The sequence below is a fragment of the Colletotrichum lupini genome, chromosome 4 (genome assembly GCF_023278565.1).
Source record: "Colletotrichum lupini chromosome 4, complete sequence".
NCBI lineage: Eukaryota > Fungi > Ascomycota > Sordariomycetes > Glomerellales > Glomerellaceae > Colletotrichum > Colletotrichum lupini.
In genome coordinates, this window is record NC_064677.1 from 4,070,144 (window position 1) to 4,085,748 (window position 15,605).

The following is a 15,605-nucleotide window of genomic DNA, read 5'->3' on the forward strand; positions in this document are numbered from 1 at the left end:
CGAAATAGCTTCCCCGACGTTCCAACTTCCTGCCTCAGTTGATACTATATTTTTTGAGGCCCGTAAGGCGTCAACAGTACGTGTACATACCTATTCTATTGGGGAGGCGCGTCCCCTGCATCAAGGCACTCGATCTCCCAAAATGGAAGGGGCAAAAGCTCGCCTCACAGCTCACTTCTATCAGCCACCTTACACGACAATAACCGTCATCTACCTTACAAGGCAACTTCCATATCTTACGCGTGTAGAGGTACGATGCTACGGGTACGGATACAAGCGATGAAGCGACCTGGAACACTCGGACGTCTTTTCTCACATCTCATTACGCTGGATCAGAGCTGTCGTGATGAAATCTCGTCGAAATGTGGATCCCAGCCCCCCGAAATGCAGGCTCACGCACGGCATTGGTAATGGGAGCATATCCGTAGCGGAACCGCAATGCTTTTCACCGGAGATGTGAGGCCCACCACATCGCGGCATCTCACAACGTCTGTGAGCACTGAGCCCCAGACCACAATTTTGTTCCCCTGCGTCTTGGTGCCGCGGAAGCAACGCAAATACGTCCGGGTCAACCTACGTCCGAATCGCGCGCGCTCGACCCTCACCCGACCTCACCTCAATACTCCGTACATACACGGTACGGATACACCTCATCTCATCTGCCCTGAGCCTTCAGGTGCAGTACGAAGTACTCGGGCTGAGGTAGGTATTGCGTATGCGCAGTCTGGACTATGCACCGCAATTTGGTGGAAAGCATGCTTACTCAAGGTATCCGTACGGATACATCCACCACTGCCACACACCCAGGCTCGACAAACGACCCCATGAACAATACAACTATAGACACATCATGCCTCGCCAAGGGGAGGCACAGAACCTTACTGGGAGAAACTTGGTGGTAAGGCAAGGTCTGGTCGTTTTTGCCGTGTCCAGGGAGCGTTCCGACTAATGCAATCTCAAATGACAGAGGACACTCCGACTGCAGGTGCTCATCACCTCCCACCTCCTCCTCGTTTGCCGAAAGCCAAGTACCAAGCGAGGCTGGTTGGGTTTTGCTCCTGTTCCTGAAGCAAGCAGTTGAGAAGCTTTCACACCACCTCTCTGGGCTGAGTTCCACACAAGACCAACCGAAGCCATCGTCCAGCCAGATGCTGCATCGAGCTGCCAGGCGAACCCCACCTTCTCGACCTCTGCAACATTCGCAATAGAGCAATGGGAGCCATTCACAGGCCTGCCCGTCCATGTGTGAAATGTTGTATTCAGGCACGATCCCTGTATCGCTAGGGCTCCTCCTCAAAAGGGCCCCGACTCAGAGGAGAGGGGACCAGAGAGGGGGTGACCTTCAACCCTGCAGCTGCAGTAGGAGCAGCCACATCCACAATGTACAGATACATTGCCGCGTTCCGTACACTCCGAACCACTCAAGCAAGGTACCGGCACTCGTTCAGGAACCCACAGAGCCCAGGTTTGCAACCCTGGCTGCCTGACCGGGGTCTTGCATCGACCTCTTCGACCTCACTTGCTAAGTTGCTCCCCGTCTAATCCTTTCTGGCGCTCACCTATATGCCCCTTGGCACGCTCGACATTCGCGCAAGGTTCATGGTTCTTGTCTTTCATCAAGGCCAACGCGTGTTCACTTTGCAATCACCAAGGTACCTATACCTTCGATTCAAATATCTCCGTCTCTATTTACCTGCGCACCATGCAAAGTACTGCTCCTAAAAAGAAGGCTGCAATTGACTTGGAACTGCACAGATATGCACGTCCATCAAGTACTCCAAGGCCCGTCTGCATAATGTTCTTCTCGAATGAAAGTGTCAACGTCCGTGCCGCTTTCCCTTTCGTCTCGTGAAAGAATACCTACTCGGATGCACTTAGGGAAATGGCCATCCAAGACCGGTAAATCGAAAAGTGAGGCTTCCATCACCGCACCCATTGGGCATCGTCGAGTCTCACCAAGTCGCCGAACCTGGTCTGGTTCGGGCAGGTTATCAATACCATTCGGTTTTTTTTCGCACTCGTCAGCGAAAGGGGGTTTCGAGTCCTTGTGTGTCAACTTGGCTGGCCCCCTTTCCAATATTCCAAATGGCTGCGTGTCATTTTCATTTCTCGCCTTCCATTGGCTTCGAAGACTCTATCAATGAGAGACTCGCGGGAACGGAAGCCTCTTCCTGTCTGGTCTTGACTTGACAACTGCTCCACCGATTTCCTTTTAGCCCAATTTTTCTTGGGGGCCGATTCGGGCCATTTTCCATCTGGGATTTTTTCCCCCTCACACGAAATCTGCAGTTAACGTGCAGTGTATCCCCCCCCCCCCCCCCCCCCCCAATCCGAGACGGCTCGATTTGCCTCGTTGCACATCGGTATCTCCCCCCAAGTTTGACTGAATCGCGACGAAAAAGCTGTTCCTGCTGGCTTCATTGGTGGCTCTGAAACCTGAGAAATCGGGCTTCAATTGTCAGCTTGAGGTTCGCTCTCCCACACTGGTTTGACGCATATTATCAGAGGCCAAGCCCAAACAAGCGTCTCGAAGTCCAGTGGACGGGGGCTTGGCTATTGGCTGAAATTGGAGGCCATAATGAGTCGGGTTCCTTTGTAGGGATGCAGTTGCTGCACGATTCAAGTATCGAGTTTAGCTGGGACTTGGCTAGCTGGTCTGTACCGGCTAACGGTTACCCCATTCGCATAACGATGCGCTTCAAGTTCCGATTTCTTAGTCAACGAGGTTGCCAGCCGGGGCGAGAGACACTTGAAGCATGGTTTATCGTTGTCTCGAGCATCTGAAGTGTGAGAGATTCGACGGCTTTGTCATGCTCTCCCTAGTCTCTCCTCTTTTTTTTCCCTCCTCCGCTCCGAAGCTGACGATCAGTCTGTTGCTCCGCCATGGACTGAAGTGGGTGTCTACGACGACGATGTATGTACGTCATTCGGCATCGGCAGTGCATCGCCTCGCCTCGCCTCATCATTGAAGGGCTTTTTATCTGGGGTCTGAAGCTCTACCGACAGAAGCAATCGAAGCCAGGCTAACGAATACGGTGCCTCGAGGGTTCCAAATGGGACCCAGTGACAAGGCCTTTCGGCGGAAAACAATGTGCCGGGGAAAGAAGAGGGTAAAGGTGCTTCACAAAAGAAATGCAAGCAATTGTGTGGAAGAGTGGCTGGAGTGCGCTTCCCCCTGGCTGAGAGCCAGGGGAGGCGAAGGAGTACCAACGAACAAGGGTCACTGGGCTTGTCTCATAGAGGTAATAAACAACGCCCCCAAATCCAGCCATCTGGGTGCTCACAGACTTTTTTTAACTTTTACGATCCCTCCAGCTCATCGTCCAGGGGGCTCGTCATTGGCATCGCACCGAGGGGAAAGCAGTAGAGCAGGACAGGGACTCTGTATCATTCTCTCCATTCATTCAGTCAATCAGGTGATCTCTTGTCTCAGCTTCATCAGCAACCCGACCGCCTGCGGTCCCGATCGGAGGAACTCAAATCGTAGCTGGTATTATTGAGAAGAGGAGATGACGGATTAAGTCATATCGATGACCCCAACTACTCAGACCCGCCCGACATCGAGCAGAAAATCGAAACGAAACGGGTCACAGTGTGGGCGGACACATTGACTTTTACAGACACCGGGGCCGAACTTTTCCAGAGCAGAACTGTAGAATGAAAGGGACAGTGGCATCCAACCATGCCAGGACTCTCTCGAGAGTCGATGCCCGATCAAGTAGGTAGAGGAGGAGACATGGCTTAAACACGAGGTACAGCAAAGCCAGTGACGATGAAGCAATACAAACTGACATAAGGTGCAATAGGCAAGTACCGTAGGTATGTCAGCCCCCGATGGGGTGTGAAAGAGAATGGAAGGGCGTGCTTCGAGCAACCCCATCACTGCCGCGAAACAGACGAGAGAAAACGAAGGGGTGGGAAGAATGGGAAGGGGACCAACAAGCAAGCTCAGCACACCCCCATGGCAGTCTTTCCCTGGCTGAGCCGGCTGCTTTGCTTCCATCTCATCCATCCCATCCCATCTCATCTCTCGTCGTCTGTCCGCCCGTCCGTCCTCTCGATACACTCTGCTGAGCCATACCTCTTGTCTCCCCCTCAATACTCCTCTCAGATACTGAGGAAGTGTGGAAGAAAGAAGAGAGCCGCCCGTTTGCCGCGTTTTTCATTATATCGATATTTCAATCGACAACTGTCCATCGCCTATCTCTACTCATTCACACCGTGCCCCATCGAGCTTTACTTATCCTGAGGTCATCCGTACTACCAGATCAGACCGCCCAACTCTCACCAACAATAACGCACCAGCGATTACCGTAGCAAAACCCAAAGCTCTCTGCGGCTTTACATTCCAGAGTCCTGCAGACGAACCCAGCGCAAGGCACCTGACAAGACCTGACTCTGTGCTCGCAAACTAGCCCCGGTTATGGGGTGTGAGCCAGTTGGCTTTGGCTCTGCTGCATAAGCCTCTTTACTCTTACCACCTTTGACTCTTCTGTCTTTCTCTTACACACACACATACGCGCACCCACCTTCGCTCTTCTCTCTCTCTTCATCTACTTCTCTCCAAACACCTCGTCTCGTCATTCTTACTCGGGGTAGTCGTAAAGTGTTACAGCACGCACTGCAGCGGTCACCTGTCCAGACTTACCCGGCCAGTTCAAGTCTTACTTGCCTGCCTCTCAAGCCGTTTGCTCTCTTTCTCTTGCTCTTCAACTCAGCAACAATCGGAAGGAAAGATACATCAGATACAACTACCTCTCCCAAGTCTTCGTATCTCACACCCCCTTGCCATCCGCCTATCCTGCCTCTACCCATCGTCGGCGCCAACACAAGCACAAGCCCACCCTCCATTGCAAGAGAGACACTCGATCGCCCACTCACACTCAGTCTCTCGCACCCACGTCAATGTCCACACCCATCAATCATCTATCGCCTGCATCTCGTCCATTTTTGTCCACTACGCCTTCTTTACCAGACAGCCGGTTGCCAACCAGGGAACCCCCATCTTTCGACATTACCTTGCAGATCGCTGCATAACGTGCCTCGTTCGGCCGGGTGTCAGCTCCAACTTCATCTCCCCAACTCCAGATCCAGCTCGAGGTTCTCGACGTCGTTCGACAACTATATCCATACCTTATTAAAGATTCAAAGCTCCATCTCGCAGGTTCGTTCCGCTACGGCCGCTACTTTGCTCTGCTGGTGCCGCACTTTTACTCTTTTGCCCGCAGTTCTCTTGCTGGGCTGCCACGCGCATTTGGACCAGGGCAATCCTTTTGGAGAAGACGAACTTGTCAGCAGGCATTGAGCCAGTTCGGCCTCTTCACTTTTTTTTTTTTGAGGTAAAACCACTTTTAGATTACATCTGGGTCTTCCTGGCGCGGTACGAGGTCCAGCTTGTTTCTCTTTGGGGCCATCTAGCCGCACTTGGATTGAATCTGCCCTACCTTACTCCACGGAACGGATACTTCCTCGACCACGGCGCTGTCTGCCGGGTTCATTACTCTTTTGCTCTGCATTACACTACAATCAACCGACCGGTAGTGGTACTTGTTGGGCTCCTCTCGCTCGCCATTGTCTCTGCCACTGGCTTCGGGTCTTCTTTTTTAGTCCCATCCGTCCCCTCCTCCCGGCACAGACTTCCTTGGGCTTGGTCTACCTAGCTTCCATCATTGGTCTGTTCCCCTTTGGATTGGAAGGCAAGTGCTTGCTTGTCTCTTCTTCTTTTTCACTCTGGCAGCAGCTGCTTGTCTTCCCGCCTCACCTTAAGTTCCCGGGCCTCACTCTCACTCGCACACTCTCACTCACACACACACACACACTTCTTCCCATGTATCAATGTCACTCACTCACTCACACCCACCTACCTAGTTACCCCCATTTTAGTCCAGGTCTCTTTGGATTATCATTGCTTTTTTTTCATCTGCCCTCTTATTACTTTTTTTTCTCCCCTCACTCCCTACTTACACCCTTCCTTTAATTCTGATCCTGCCGGCATCGACCCATATCTGCATCCCTCCCATGTTATAAGACCAACCCCGAGACTACCGTTCACGTCTTCCTCCACACCAACACCCCGAATCCGCCCCATAACATCTCTCACATCGTCACAAGCTTACCCAGTTCTTCCCTGTCAGGCAAAAGCAGAACCCCCTTCCCCTCTCCAAGGCTACATAGACTCGCGTCTAGCCTCGCAGCACTAAGCTACGAGCAGTAAAAGTGGTCCTCGGTCTTGGTCCATCCACATCACGAGCCTCACCACAAGCCCCATATCCCCCAACCCAGCACACGGCCGCACAGCCTCTCTCAAGGCTCAAGGCCCAAGCCTCGGGTCACCAACCTCATCTCAAGACCAGATCGGTCCGCCCGACGCTTGCTCTTGCTCTGACGAATCGCATCTTGCGTCAAGGCGACTCGGTGGTCGCTGAGACCCTGGTGCGGCTTCATTGCCCAAGCAGATCGCGCAGGGACCGGCTTGTAATGTTGGACATCGTGGTGCATGCTCCATCCAGGATCTTCCTGGTATCAAACCTGACACCAGTTTGACAACTCAGCGCGATATCCACCCCATTCGCTGGCTTTTTGTTTACCAAAATCTAAACTTCTCTGACGACTCACAAGACACCAACGACTCGTCGCCAGTCTTCGTCTAGTCTTCCCGAACCTTCAGGCGTCAGGGCATGAAGTAGACCGGCGCTAGCTTCGCCGAGCTGGTCGCGACAAGCAAGTCTGAACAGTTAACTTCCTTGTTCTCCCCATCCTTTACTCTATCCGCCATCTTCCCTCCCAATTCAATTCATAAAAGCCACTTCTATTACCCTCCGCCCGAGGAACCTGCCAGCCCATCCCGTGCTGCCCTTTGCCCGGCTCGACATCAGACAGACCCTACATCGGCATCACACATCAGGCTCTCCGACCCCCAGGTCCAAGTCAACGCTTCCTTACCTTTGTCTCTTTTGACATCTTGGAATCCATCGGCACCGACCTTGCCTCGCCATTATTAAGGCTCGCGACGTTACCATCCGCCAGTACCGCCTGGTCGAGTCCAGACCTCTGTCTATTTTCACTTTGCGCGACACGTCGACAACTCATCTTGCTTCGCGGAGCCATATCCACCTGGACAAAATAGCTCCCCGCGTCGTCCGCTGTCACCAGCAAAGAAATTTCGTTACACGCCACCGCCTGGCTATTTTGGACACGCTAGTCCCGGAGGAAGACAAGGCAAGAGGGAGAGGAACGCAGTAGCGTTTAACGGACCCCAACACGACAATTGGACGGTCTTGTGACCGGTCCGACGGCCCAAACTGGCCTTACTGTATACATCGCCAGCTCCGTTGCCGCCGGCGCATACGGTAGGCTTGCCCTCGGAGCCGACCGGCGACCAAACCCCTCGTGGGATGGATGATCCCAATCCCCGTCGGAGGCAGAATGAAGCGCCCATGCATCCCACCTCCAACCCAAGATATAACGTACAACAGCAACAACAACAGCAACAAGACCCTTTGCAGCAGCGCCGCAACATGGCTACAGGTTCGACCGAGCGATACAACAGGCCAGCGCCACTAAACACTTCGCCCTCGCAGGCGCGAGGCATGGGAAGCACGGGTAGCTACAGCACCTACAATTACCAAGAGCCGGTAGCAGGCTCTTTCAACGCGCCCATGGCGGCGAATACTATGCATTACCCCTCAGGATATAGCCAGGACGGCCGTCCGGCGCAGAATTTCGGTGGATACAACGCGGCCATGACGATGGGATACGACAACCTGACTGGTGCGACGGGCTCCGTCTACGATAACCAGGCGCAATTCCAACGGCAGCCTGCAGCTGCTCCGATCTTGCCGACAGACGTGTCGACGTCGTACTTCTCCAATGACCCGAGTAGTAGCACAGGAACCTCCAACCTTCCCCATGCGCAACCGGCGAGCGCCACGGCGACGGCATATCAACAGCCACAGATGGCCAACTACCAGGCGAACATCCCTAACGTCGGCGCGATGCCACAGCAGACTTCGAGTGCCGACGTGTCAATGGAAGAGCAGGACTATTCTGCCACAGGCGGCCTGGAAGAAAAATGGATGGAATACCAGTCTGCGCTGCGGGGTGTCTTCCAAAATGTCCGCAATGGTGTGCTCGAAAGCGCCAGCCAGTCACTTCTGGATGTGTCAAACTGGCTCCTGACGCAGGTCGTCGATCTGGGTATGTCGGATCCCCCCCCCCCCCCCCTCTGCTCTGTTACTCGCGCCAAGCTCTGTATTGGAGTTTCGGGTTCTTCTGGTTCAGATTTACTAATGCAATGACAATTCACAGGCCTCAACCTGGACGACCAAAATTTGCATGGAGACCGAATCAAACTATGGAACGACTTCAATCACGCGTGGCTCTCACTATTCCAGATGCAGAAGGATTTGATGGAGCCGGGCAGACAGCTGCAGCGATCGCAGACCTTGGTCCCCAAAGAAGGCCTTGAAAAAATGGGCAAAGAGCTCGTCCGGCTTTGCGACGGCATTGAGCGACATGGTCTGGTCGACTACCAATACGGAGTATGGGAGCAGCAGATCATAGAGAGTAAGCCCCCGGACGATCCCAACTTTGTACGTCGTGTGAGGGAAGGCATCCATGCTGACAATGCCGTTCCTAGTCATCGAAGCTTGCCTCGACCAGTACGAGGCAAATGAAGAATCGAGCGGCAACGGCGGCGGCGGAGCTCAAACGGGGTCCGGCTCTCATCAAGGAAGCAGATAAAAGGAAGACTTGGGGTTTAGTCGGCTGCTTCGCCCTGAGATCAAATCCCAAGAAACGTACATCTCAGGGCAATGTCTAGATGCCCGTAAACGTATTCATGGTGGCGCCTGGGCGGTCGGCTTTTGTGGGCGGCCTCATTTTATTCTCTTTTCTTCCCCCTCAATGTACATTCTCGGCAGTTGGAAACGTCTTGTTACGAGAGACGGAGACCCAACACGATGTTACGCGGATTTTGGAGTTCTTCAGGGAGGATAACTGCTCTCATCATCCTTCTCACGCATTCCAACAGGTGGTTGGGCAGGCATCAGGTATCTATGTCAGCATCCTCAATGGGCTAACCATTTGTGGTTTTCTTCTCTATTTTTTCTTCTTCTTCTTCTTTTCCTCTTTTTTCTTAACACATCTCTTGATTCTTTCTTTTCTCATTTTTCTTTGCAGGATACCTCCGCTCTCCTGCCGATGCCCATGTCCATGTGCTTGTAGGCCAAGCTTCGGCTAGGCTGAACCTGCCTAGGTCATATCGCAGACGGGGGAACGGTGGCACAGTCAGCTAAGACAACAGAGAAATCTAAAGACGGGGAGAGAGATGTGGGTGGCGGATTTTGGGCTTCTTTTGTTTCCTAAGCCAAGGGGGTGGGTGGTGTGTGTCTGTGTATAAGCGGTAAGGGGGTGTGCGTGGTGTAAAGAAAAAAACCTAAGGGGAATGGGAAATCTCACGGAAGGACGGTCATAGATGGGCGTACCAGGAAAGCAACTCGGGAGGAACGACGAACGATGAAATGCGCGGCGCAGATGGCCCACCAGATAACGCTCAAGAAGTGAGGCCGGATACTCGCAAATGAAGGGATGAGAAACAAAAACGGAAAAAAAGACTTCGGGAAAAAAAAAAAGGAAAAGGGCACCGAGTTGCGTGAGAGAGAGTGTGTGTGTAGGATGGGGGCGGGGGTGGGGGGTTGGTGTTGTACGTATGTACGTGTGTATGTCTCTCTTGTTTTCCCTGTCGTAGAAATCATGTATACCTATGGTATTGTAGTAGATCAGGCCTGGATGCTCTCACGAGCTTTGCGTCGTTGCGCAAGAAAAAATTGGGTGGTGGGGTTCATCTCTTGTTTTCTTGTTCTTGTTTCTTCTATTCGTTTCTTCGGGTTCTTCTTTTCTCCCTATTTGTCATTCTGTTTTTTTGGGTTTTTAGGGTTTTTTTTTGGTTATTCTTCTGCCCGAAGTAACTTCGGCAGCTGTATGTATGTACGCACGTACCTGTCTGTACCTTGTTACCATCAATCAAAAGAGAGACGGATGATGCATAGACAATGATGCGCAATGCAAAGCAAGGCAGCCGCGAAGCCACCAGATGCCGGTTCAGAATGCCGTGCAAGTATGCAAGATACGCCCGGGGGGTGTGAGATATGCAAAGAAATTAAAGAAAGAAAGAAAAAAAGAGCAACTAGCGAAGGAAATGTAACCCAGCTTTCTGCTCAGCCAATTCAGCCGTCTTCTTTTCCATGGTTGTTTGCTCTGGTAGGATTGCCGGCCAGCTCGGCGTTTGATGACTGTTGGACGTCGAACAAAGTGTGGTTGTTGGAAAAAGCGCTAGCCTCGGCCGGCGCCTCACCGTCGATCTTTCTGCCCTACGCTTATTTGATAAGAACAATAATGGGCAATATGCGAGCAAGGTCCCTTAAACATGGCCTTGTAAGCCTCATGCGGGTAATCTGAGTACCTTATTATCGAAGAAAGTTAATTCTTTCTAAGTTATAAGTATAAGAATATAGTTTTAATAAAATAATATAGTACCTACTTAGTACTTAAATTAAGATACTTTTTTAAGCTTATTATAAGAGAAAGATAACTATATTACTAACTACTTACTATTAAGGTCCGTAAGTAGCGCTATAGTTTTAATTATTATAGTTTTAACCGTAATAACTTCGCCCGTAATAAGCAAAAAGTTTAATTATAAGTCCCTTAAAAGCCTCTTATTAAGAGCTATAAAAGCCTCTAAGTTAAGTTAAAATACTTATTAAAATACTAATAACTAAACTAATTTTATAATAACGACCTTAATAAAAAAACCTAAAAAAAAAAGCTAAAATCCTTACTATTATTAAATACGATTTATAAAGTATAATAATACGGCCGTAGAGTATTACTAATATATTTTATATTAAAAAAAGTATTATTAATACTAATAAGACGGATAGGGCCGTATTAATATAGTACCTCGGCTTTTTCTTATAGCTCGAGGATAATTACTTTAAATAGTATTAAAAATCTATTAAAAAGCTCTCTTAAGTACTCTAGTATATCTATTATTATTTTTATAATAATAAGACTCCTAGTACTTATATATAAAAGTAAGTTACTTATTTTTAAATAGTAATATTAGCTTATTAATAAGCTATTAAAACTACGATTTTAATAATCCCTTAACGAGGGAGAGGGTAGAATAGAGGAAAGGATAAGTAAGAAAAGGGTTAAGGTTAAATAGTGCGGAATTCGAGGGCAGGGTAGCGTCTATATATACTACGGCAATCCTCTAGTAATACAAAACGATGGAGTTAAACAGTGTTATGCGGGTGATCAAGTGGCGGGTACATACCATAACGCAGTTTCGGGAGAGAGGGGTAGGCGGCGGTCAACCTGACCCACCGCCGCCGCCACGCGAGAAATGCGGGCTCGGAGGCCCGGGCAAATGGATTGGAGGAAGGCAGTCCGGGGCAGACGTCGGAGAGGGGGGGGGGGGGGGGGGGGGGGGGGGGGGGGGGGGGGGGGGGGGGGGGGGGGGGGGGGGGGGGGGGGGGGGGGGGGGGGGGGGGGGGGGGATGATGAAGGGAAGGGAGACGTAGGAGAGAGGGGGAAGGGTGGCACCTGATCGCAGAAGTGATTCCTGCCCAATCGGCCTCTCTAGGGCTGGCTGTGATAGGCGGTGTATGCGCCTTACCAACAAGATTGACTGGTCGGCTTGAAAATGACGACCGTGTTAATCTGCGCCGATCTCCCGCCTTGGAGAAGGAGGCTAGTGACGCAAGATGGAGAGCAGTCTACTGCAAAGTCCAGACCGCATCGAACCTCTGGTCGGGCCTATCAGCCCAAAGACCAGGACGTGACTCTCCTCCGCAACTTGGGAAGCTTTGTTGGACCCTGGAAAGGTAGGCCGATCTTAGCTTTACACGGAAATCTGACGGCTCCTCTCTCTCTGGCCAGCCTTCGGAGGCCTGTCTGCGGTGCCCTACGGTCAGGCAGCAATCTCGACCTGACAGTGATTGTGAGGGAGACAGCGGCATCCGAGGCCTGTGGCTTGTCGTTATTAGGTTGCCACGCTTGGGCTTGTTCATATGACATTGTCAGACAAGAACCTTCGTCAGAATCGGTGGGCCAGTAAGTCAGCCGCATGTTCCCGGGATTCCGTTTGTGGCCTGCGGATGGGCGCGGGAAGCGACATCTGCAGGACAGCTTTTCTGCAGGGCATCGCAACTTTTTACTTTCTCATGTCAGCTCAGCCATTCCCTACATACGCGATGTGAGACTATGGGCGGCATGGGCGTTTGCAACTCGACAAAGCTAATGCAGGTTGCTGGCTGAAAGTGTGGCCTCCCACTTCCCGCCTGCTCACACTTGCTCGCAGCTGCGAGATGGGACCAAGCCCCTCCAGCTCGCAACAGAGTGACAAACGGATCGAGGCTTGCGAATTCAATGGACTTTTGCACGTCGTCCCACAGACCGGGTTGCCCCGCGATCCCCGCCAGTCTTGGTCGCCAAAAATCTGTAACACGAAGTCATAGTAATACATGCTGGAAAAGCAAGGTAATCAATTTTCAGTCTGGTTGGACCAACCTTAGAAGCCAGAAATGTATGAATCCCAACAATGGATAGGTCAGATATGAGTAGGTTAGTACCGCGGTATGACAAGTGACCAGGACCTTGCATGAGGCTGGTCGACTGCTTAGAGACGAGGTTTTGGTTCCGTCTTATTTGATGTCTCTGAAGAGTAAGGGATCATGGGGTCCGGCTGCTTGGGACCTTCCGTGTTAGTGCGCATTAGCGCTGTTGCTTATTGGTCGCACATACTGACTTATTTGTAGTGACATATTGGGGCATGAGCATAAGAAGACACCTGAACATAGCTATAGCTGTAAGCTTAGCAATATTTCAGCCCTTAGCTAGCGTTGTTCCCAGGCACGGAACGACCAGACTGGAACAAGCAATGAGATTGCAGCTAGACGAGGCTTGCTTCGAGGCGGAGTGGGACAGGGAGTTGGTATGGCGCTGTCTCTGATCTCCGAGGGGCAGGGCACCAAGTTGCAGATCGCGGCACAGTGAGCAGTGGTGGTATGTATTTGTGTTGCCGGCAAGGGTGTAGAGATATTGAAACACGGCTGAGTTCCTATCCTTGTTCTTGTGCTGGAGCAAGGCTATCTATCTACCATGGAATATGGCAACCGGAGCCCAGTGTAAAGCGAATACTTTGCTTCTGCTGGGTGTCGATAAGGAATAGCACTTCGTTTGGACCGTATATAGAAAGTGATTCGGTGATAGTGTGTTATCAGCGAACGCCTTCGTCTGGAACTAGGCATGGTATATGGAGCGTCTATTTTGGCTCTGAGCCTTGGGCGCGCGAGCAAGCCCATCCCTACTTGGTCACAGTAGGCGTCTCGCCCCTCGAGCCCAGCACTCTAGATGGCGGGCGGGATCCAAGTAGCGGGAAGAGACGCAGATCTCGGGTATACCCTGTGTCTGACCGCTCGAGCATGATAGAATAGGCGCCGGCTCGGGAGTAAAGGTGCAAAGAGCTACATTGCCATATTGCTTGACCTAGACGAGTCTAGAGCAGCACCGATTGTTAGCAAGCATACCCTCACTCGACTTCTGACCCTCCCCTTTTCTGCCCTAAATTTCCGGTGCCATGGCTGGAATGCCTGGGGGCAGGGTTGAGACTTGCATATCTTTTCGCTGAATTGATTTGGGAATCTGACCTGTCACTTTCCCGGACGCCCTGTAGCTCCACAACAGGATGGGCTGGACTTGCTTGAGACAAGGAAAAGAGGTCCCTGGTAGTGGACAGACATGATCTGATCATCCATGTAGACAATCAACACGGTGGAGCTTTGCCTGTTGTACCTATACATGCTCCGGCCACTCGTTCAAAGATCCGGCATTATTTCATTTGGCCACCACGCATCTCCGTGTACCCACTGGAGCGATTACTGACCCGGCAAAGCCGGTAAGGGCCCCGGTTTGGCGGGTCCATCCCGTCCGGCCTCACTTGAAAGCTCGTCCCTTTCTAGCACACAACATCCGTGTCTTCGGCGGGCTTGTCTAGTAAGCTTAGAGAGCGCCATTCTGGACTCATCAGGGAGGTCTGTCTCGAAGGTCTGCCTTTCTGGCTGCATGTAGCGTGCCTTTCCACGGGCGTAGAGATGGACGTAGAGCAGCTGCACCAGATATCGTAGGGGGAATAGGTCGTACACGATGTAAGAGCAGCTGCCAATTGTTTAGCCCAGAAGAAATGGAACGATATGAGAGATACGTGACTACCTGGATAGCCTACGCATGACTGGTTGTAATTCCGCACACGCGGAGTTCCTAGACTGGACAAATTAGCAAGCAAGCCATGGTTCTGAAGGGAAGTTCAACGATAACTACGTAGAACTTAGTGACACCATGTCGACTCTCAGCAAGCCTGTACATGGCTTTGGCTCACTGTCATACGCCCTTCCGATCGGATGCTACCGCTAACCGTTCCCTCGGTAAACTCTATTTCGGCTACGCCCAGTTGTATCAAGCTTTTTTCCGTCTTGAGCAATGTGTTGCGACCGGTCTGATATGGGTGTAAGTCAACAAGTTTATGGGTGTTTTCTTTCGTCGAACCCCTTGACCGTCTTCTTAGATAGAGGTAGAGACCTGGAATGTCCGGCATAAGCCTCACTCAAGGCGATGTCATCCTTGTGATATCGACATTTGGCTGTCTACTTCTGATCGAGTGAGATACCTGTGATACTTTGCTTTCGTCCTATCTATCAGATTTCGTAGTAGGCGACTCAATTGCGATTGGCATTGGCGATCGGCCTGGGGTGCTATCTGTCGACGGATGGCGGTGGGCAGACGACGTCCTTGCAGTGAAATGCCAATGGATGTGTTGCTGAAAGCCGGGCACATCAGAGGAAAGTCCAGTATCTGGCCCGATTGCACTGTCCAATTTTCCGAGAATAACATCAGCATGTAGGTATTCCGACAATGAGCATGAACGCTGGAGCATGGCGGACTTCTCGGATACTTGGGCCGTCTGCCACAAGCTATCAAGAGCTGATGGCACTGGAATGACAGGTGATGATTTGAGGTAAAGCATGAAGAAGACTTGGGCTGTCAAGGGAACGGTTAGAGAAGTGCAAACCCAAAGAGATACGGAGGCCTGTTGACATATTGAGCCTGTAGGAAGGAGCTAGAAAAGTTATCGATAGAAGGAAAGTGCGTCTTCAGGTGGCAGTGATGGACTATCAGGCGCTCCTCCCTATCCATCCATTCATCCCCCAGCAACGCTCCATTGCGCCATTCATGTGGGTTGTCGTCATCATTATTTCGATGTGGCAGTCCTCGAGAATGCAAGCAGTCAAGCTTTGGGGACACTTACATGTCTGATGAGCATGACCCGAGCTGGTGTGATAATCACGTACAATGCCTAGGGTACAATCCAGGTTCGTGGCGATTAATTACTGCTGCCTCTTATCTTTCGTATGCACGAAGAATAAGATTTCCGCCTTTTTCTTGGATTCGACGACCGAGGGTGTACGTGGAAATCTCCTGGCCAACCCGATACCACATATTCATCACCGAATCCATGATAGAGAGGAAGGAGATCACTGTCA

General features: G+C 51.3%; 9 protein-coding genes across 9 annotated transcripts; 6 read left to right on the forward strand and 3 right to left on the reverse strand.

Moving 5' to 3' along the window:
- Positions 1-438: 438 nt before the first annotated feature.
- On the forward strand, positions 439-1,249 carry CLUP02_08317 (uncharacterized protein; the record flags this gene model as incomplete). The annotated part of the gene is made up of 2 exons (XM_049287307.1): positions 439-637; positions 1,086-1,249. The coding sequence occupies 2 exons, from the start codon at positions 439-441 to the stop codon at positions 1,247-1,249; spliced, it is 363 nt and encodes a 120-aa protein (XP_049144450.1).
- A 3,765-nt stretch (positions 1,250-5,014) lies between these two features.
- On the reverse strand, positions 5,015-5,131 carry CLUP02_08318 (uncharacterized protein; the record flags this gene model as incomplete). Its single annotated transcript, XM_049287308.1, has 1 exon — positions 5,015-5,131. The coding sequence occupies one exon, from the start codon at positions 5,129-5,131 to the stop codon at positions 5,015-5,017; it is 117 nt and encodes a 38-aa protein (XP_049144451.1).
- A 1,172-nt stretch (positions 5,132-6,303) lies between these two features.
- CLUP02_08319 (uncharacterized protein) lies at positions 6,304-6,960 on the reverse strand (the record flags this gene model as incomplete). Its single annotated transcript, XM_049287309.1, has 3 exons — positions 6,304-6,505; positions 6,616-6,707; positions 6,943-6,960. The coding sequence occupies 3 exons, from the start codon at positions 6,958-6,960 to the stop codon at positions 6,304-6,306; spliced, it is 312 nt and encodes a 103-aa protein (XP_049144452.1).
- A 476-nt stretch (positions 6,961-7,436) lies between these two features.
- CLUP02_08320 (uncharacterized protein) lies at positions 7,437-8,742 on the forward strand (the record flags this gene model as incomplete). Its single annotated transcript, XM_049287310.1, has 3 exons — positions 7,437-8,196; positions 8,308-8,565; positions 8,639-8,742. The coding sequence occupies 3 exons, from the start codon at positions 7,437-7,439 to the stop codon at positions 8,740-8,742; spliced, it is 1,122 nt and encodes a 373-aa protein (XP_049144453.1).
- A 79-nt stretch (positions 8,743-8,821) lies between these two features.
- On the forward strand, positions 8,822-9,241 carry CLUP02_08321 (uncharacterized protein; the record flags this gene model as incomplete). The annotated part of the gene is made up of 1 exon (XM_049287311.1): positions 8,822-9,241. The coding sequence occupies one exon, from the start codon at positions 8,822-8,824 to the stop codon at positions 9,239-9,241; it is 420 nt and encodes a 139-aa protein (XP_049144454.1).
- Positions 9,242-9,588: 347 nt separating this feature from the next.
- CLUP02_08322 (uncharacterized protein) lies at positions 9,589-10,056 on the forward strand (the record flags this gene model as incomplete). Its single annotated transcript, XM_049287312.1, has 1 exon — positions 9,589-10,056. The coding sequence occupies one exon, from the start codon at positions 9,589-9,591 to the stop codon at positions 10,054-10,056; it is 468 nt and encodes a 155-aa protein (XP_049144455.1).
- Positions 10,057-10,062: 6 nt separating this feature from the next.
- CLUP02_08323 (uncharacterized protein) lies at positions 10,063-10,289 on the forward strand (the record flags this gene model as incomplete). Its single annotated transcript, XM_049287313.1, has 2 exons — positions 10,063-10,141; positions 10,231-10,289. The coding sequence occupies 2 exons, from the start codon at positions 10,063-10,065 to the stop codon at positions 10,287-10,289; spliced, it is 138 nt and encodes a 45-aa protein (XP_049144456.1).
- A 1,005-nt stretch (positions 10,290-11,294) lies between these two features.
- On the forward strand, positions 11,295-12,689 carry CLUP02_08324 (uncharacterized protein; the record flags this gene model as incomplete). Its single annotated transcript, XM_049287314.1, has 8 exons — positions 11,295-11,452; positions 11,589-11,891; positions 11,947-12,035; positions 12,091-12,262; positions 12,328-12,405; positions 12,462-12,507; positions 12,582-12,615; positions 12,673-12,689. The coding sequence occupies 8 exons, from the start codon at positions 11,295-11,297 to the stop codon at positions 12,687-12,689; spliced, it is 897 nt and encodes a 298-aa protein (XP_049144457.1).
- A 1,990-nt stretch (positions 12,690-14,679) lies between these two features.
- CLUP02_08325 (uncharacterized protein) lies at positions 14,680-15,385 on the reverse strand (the record flags this gene model as incomplete). Its single annotated transcript, XM_049287315.1, has 2 exons — positions 14,680-15,102; positions 15,371-15,385. 2 exons carry the CDS (start codon positions 15,383-15,385, stop codon positions 14,680-14,682), a joined length of 438 nt encoding a protein of 145 aa, XP_049144458.1.
- Positions 15,386-15,605: the final 220 nt, after the last annotated feature.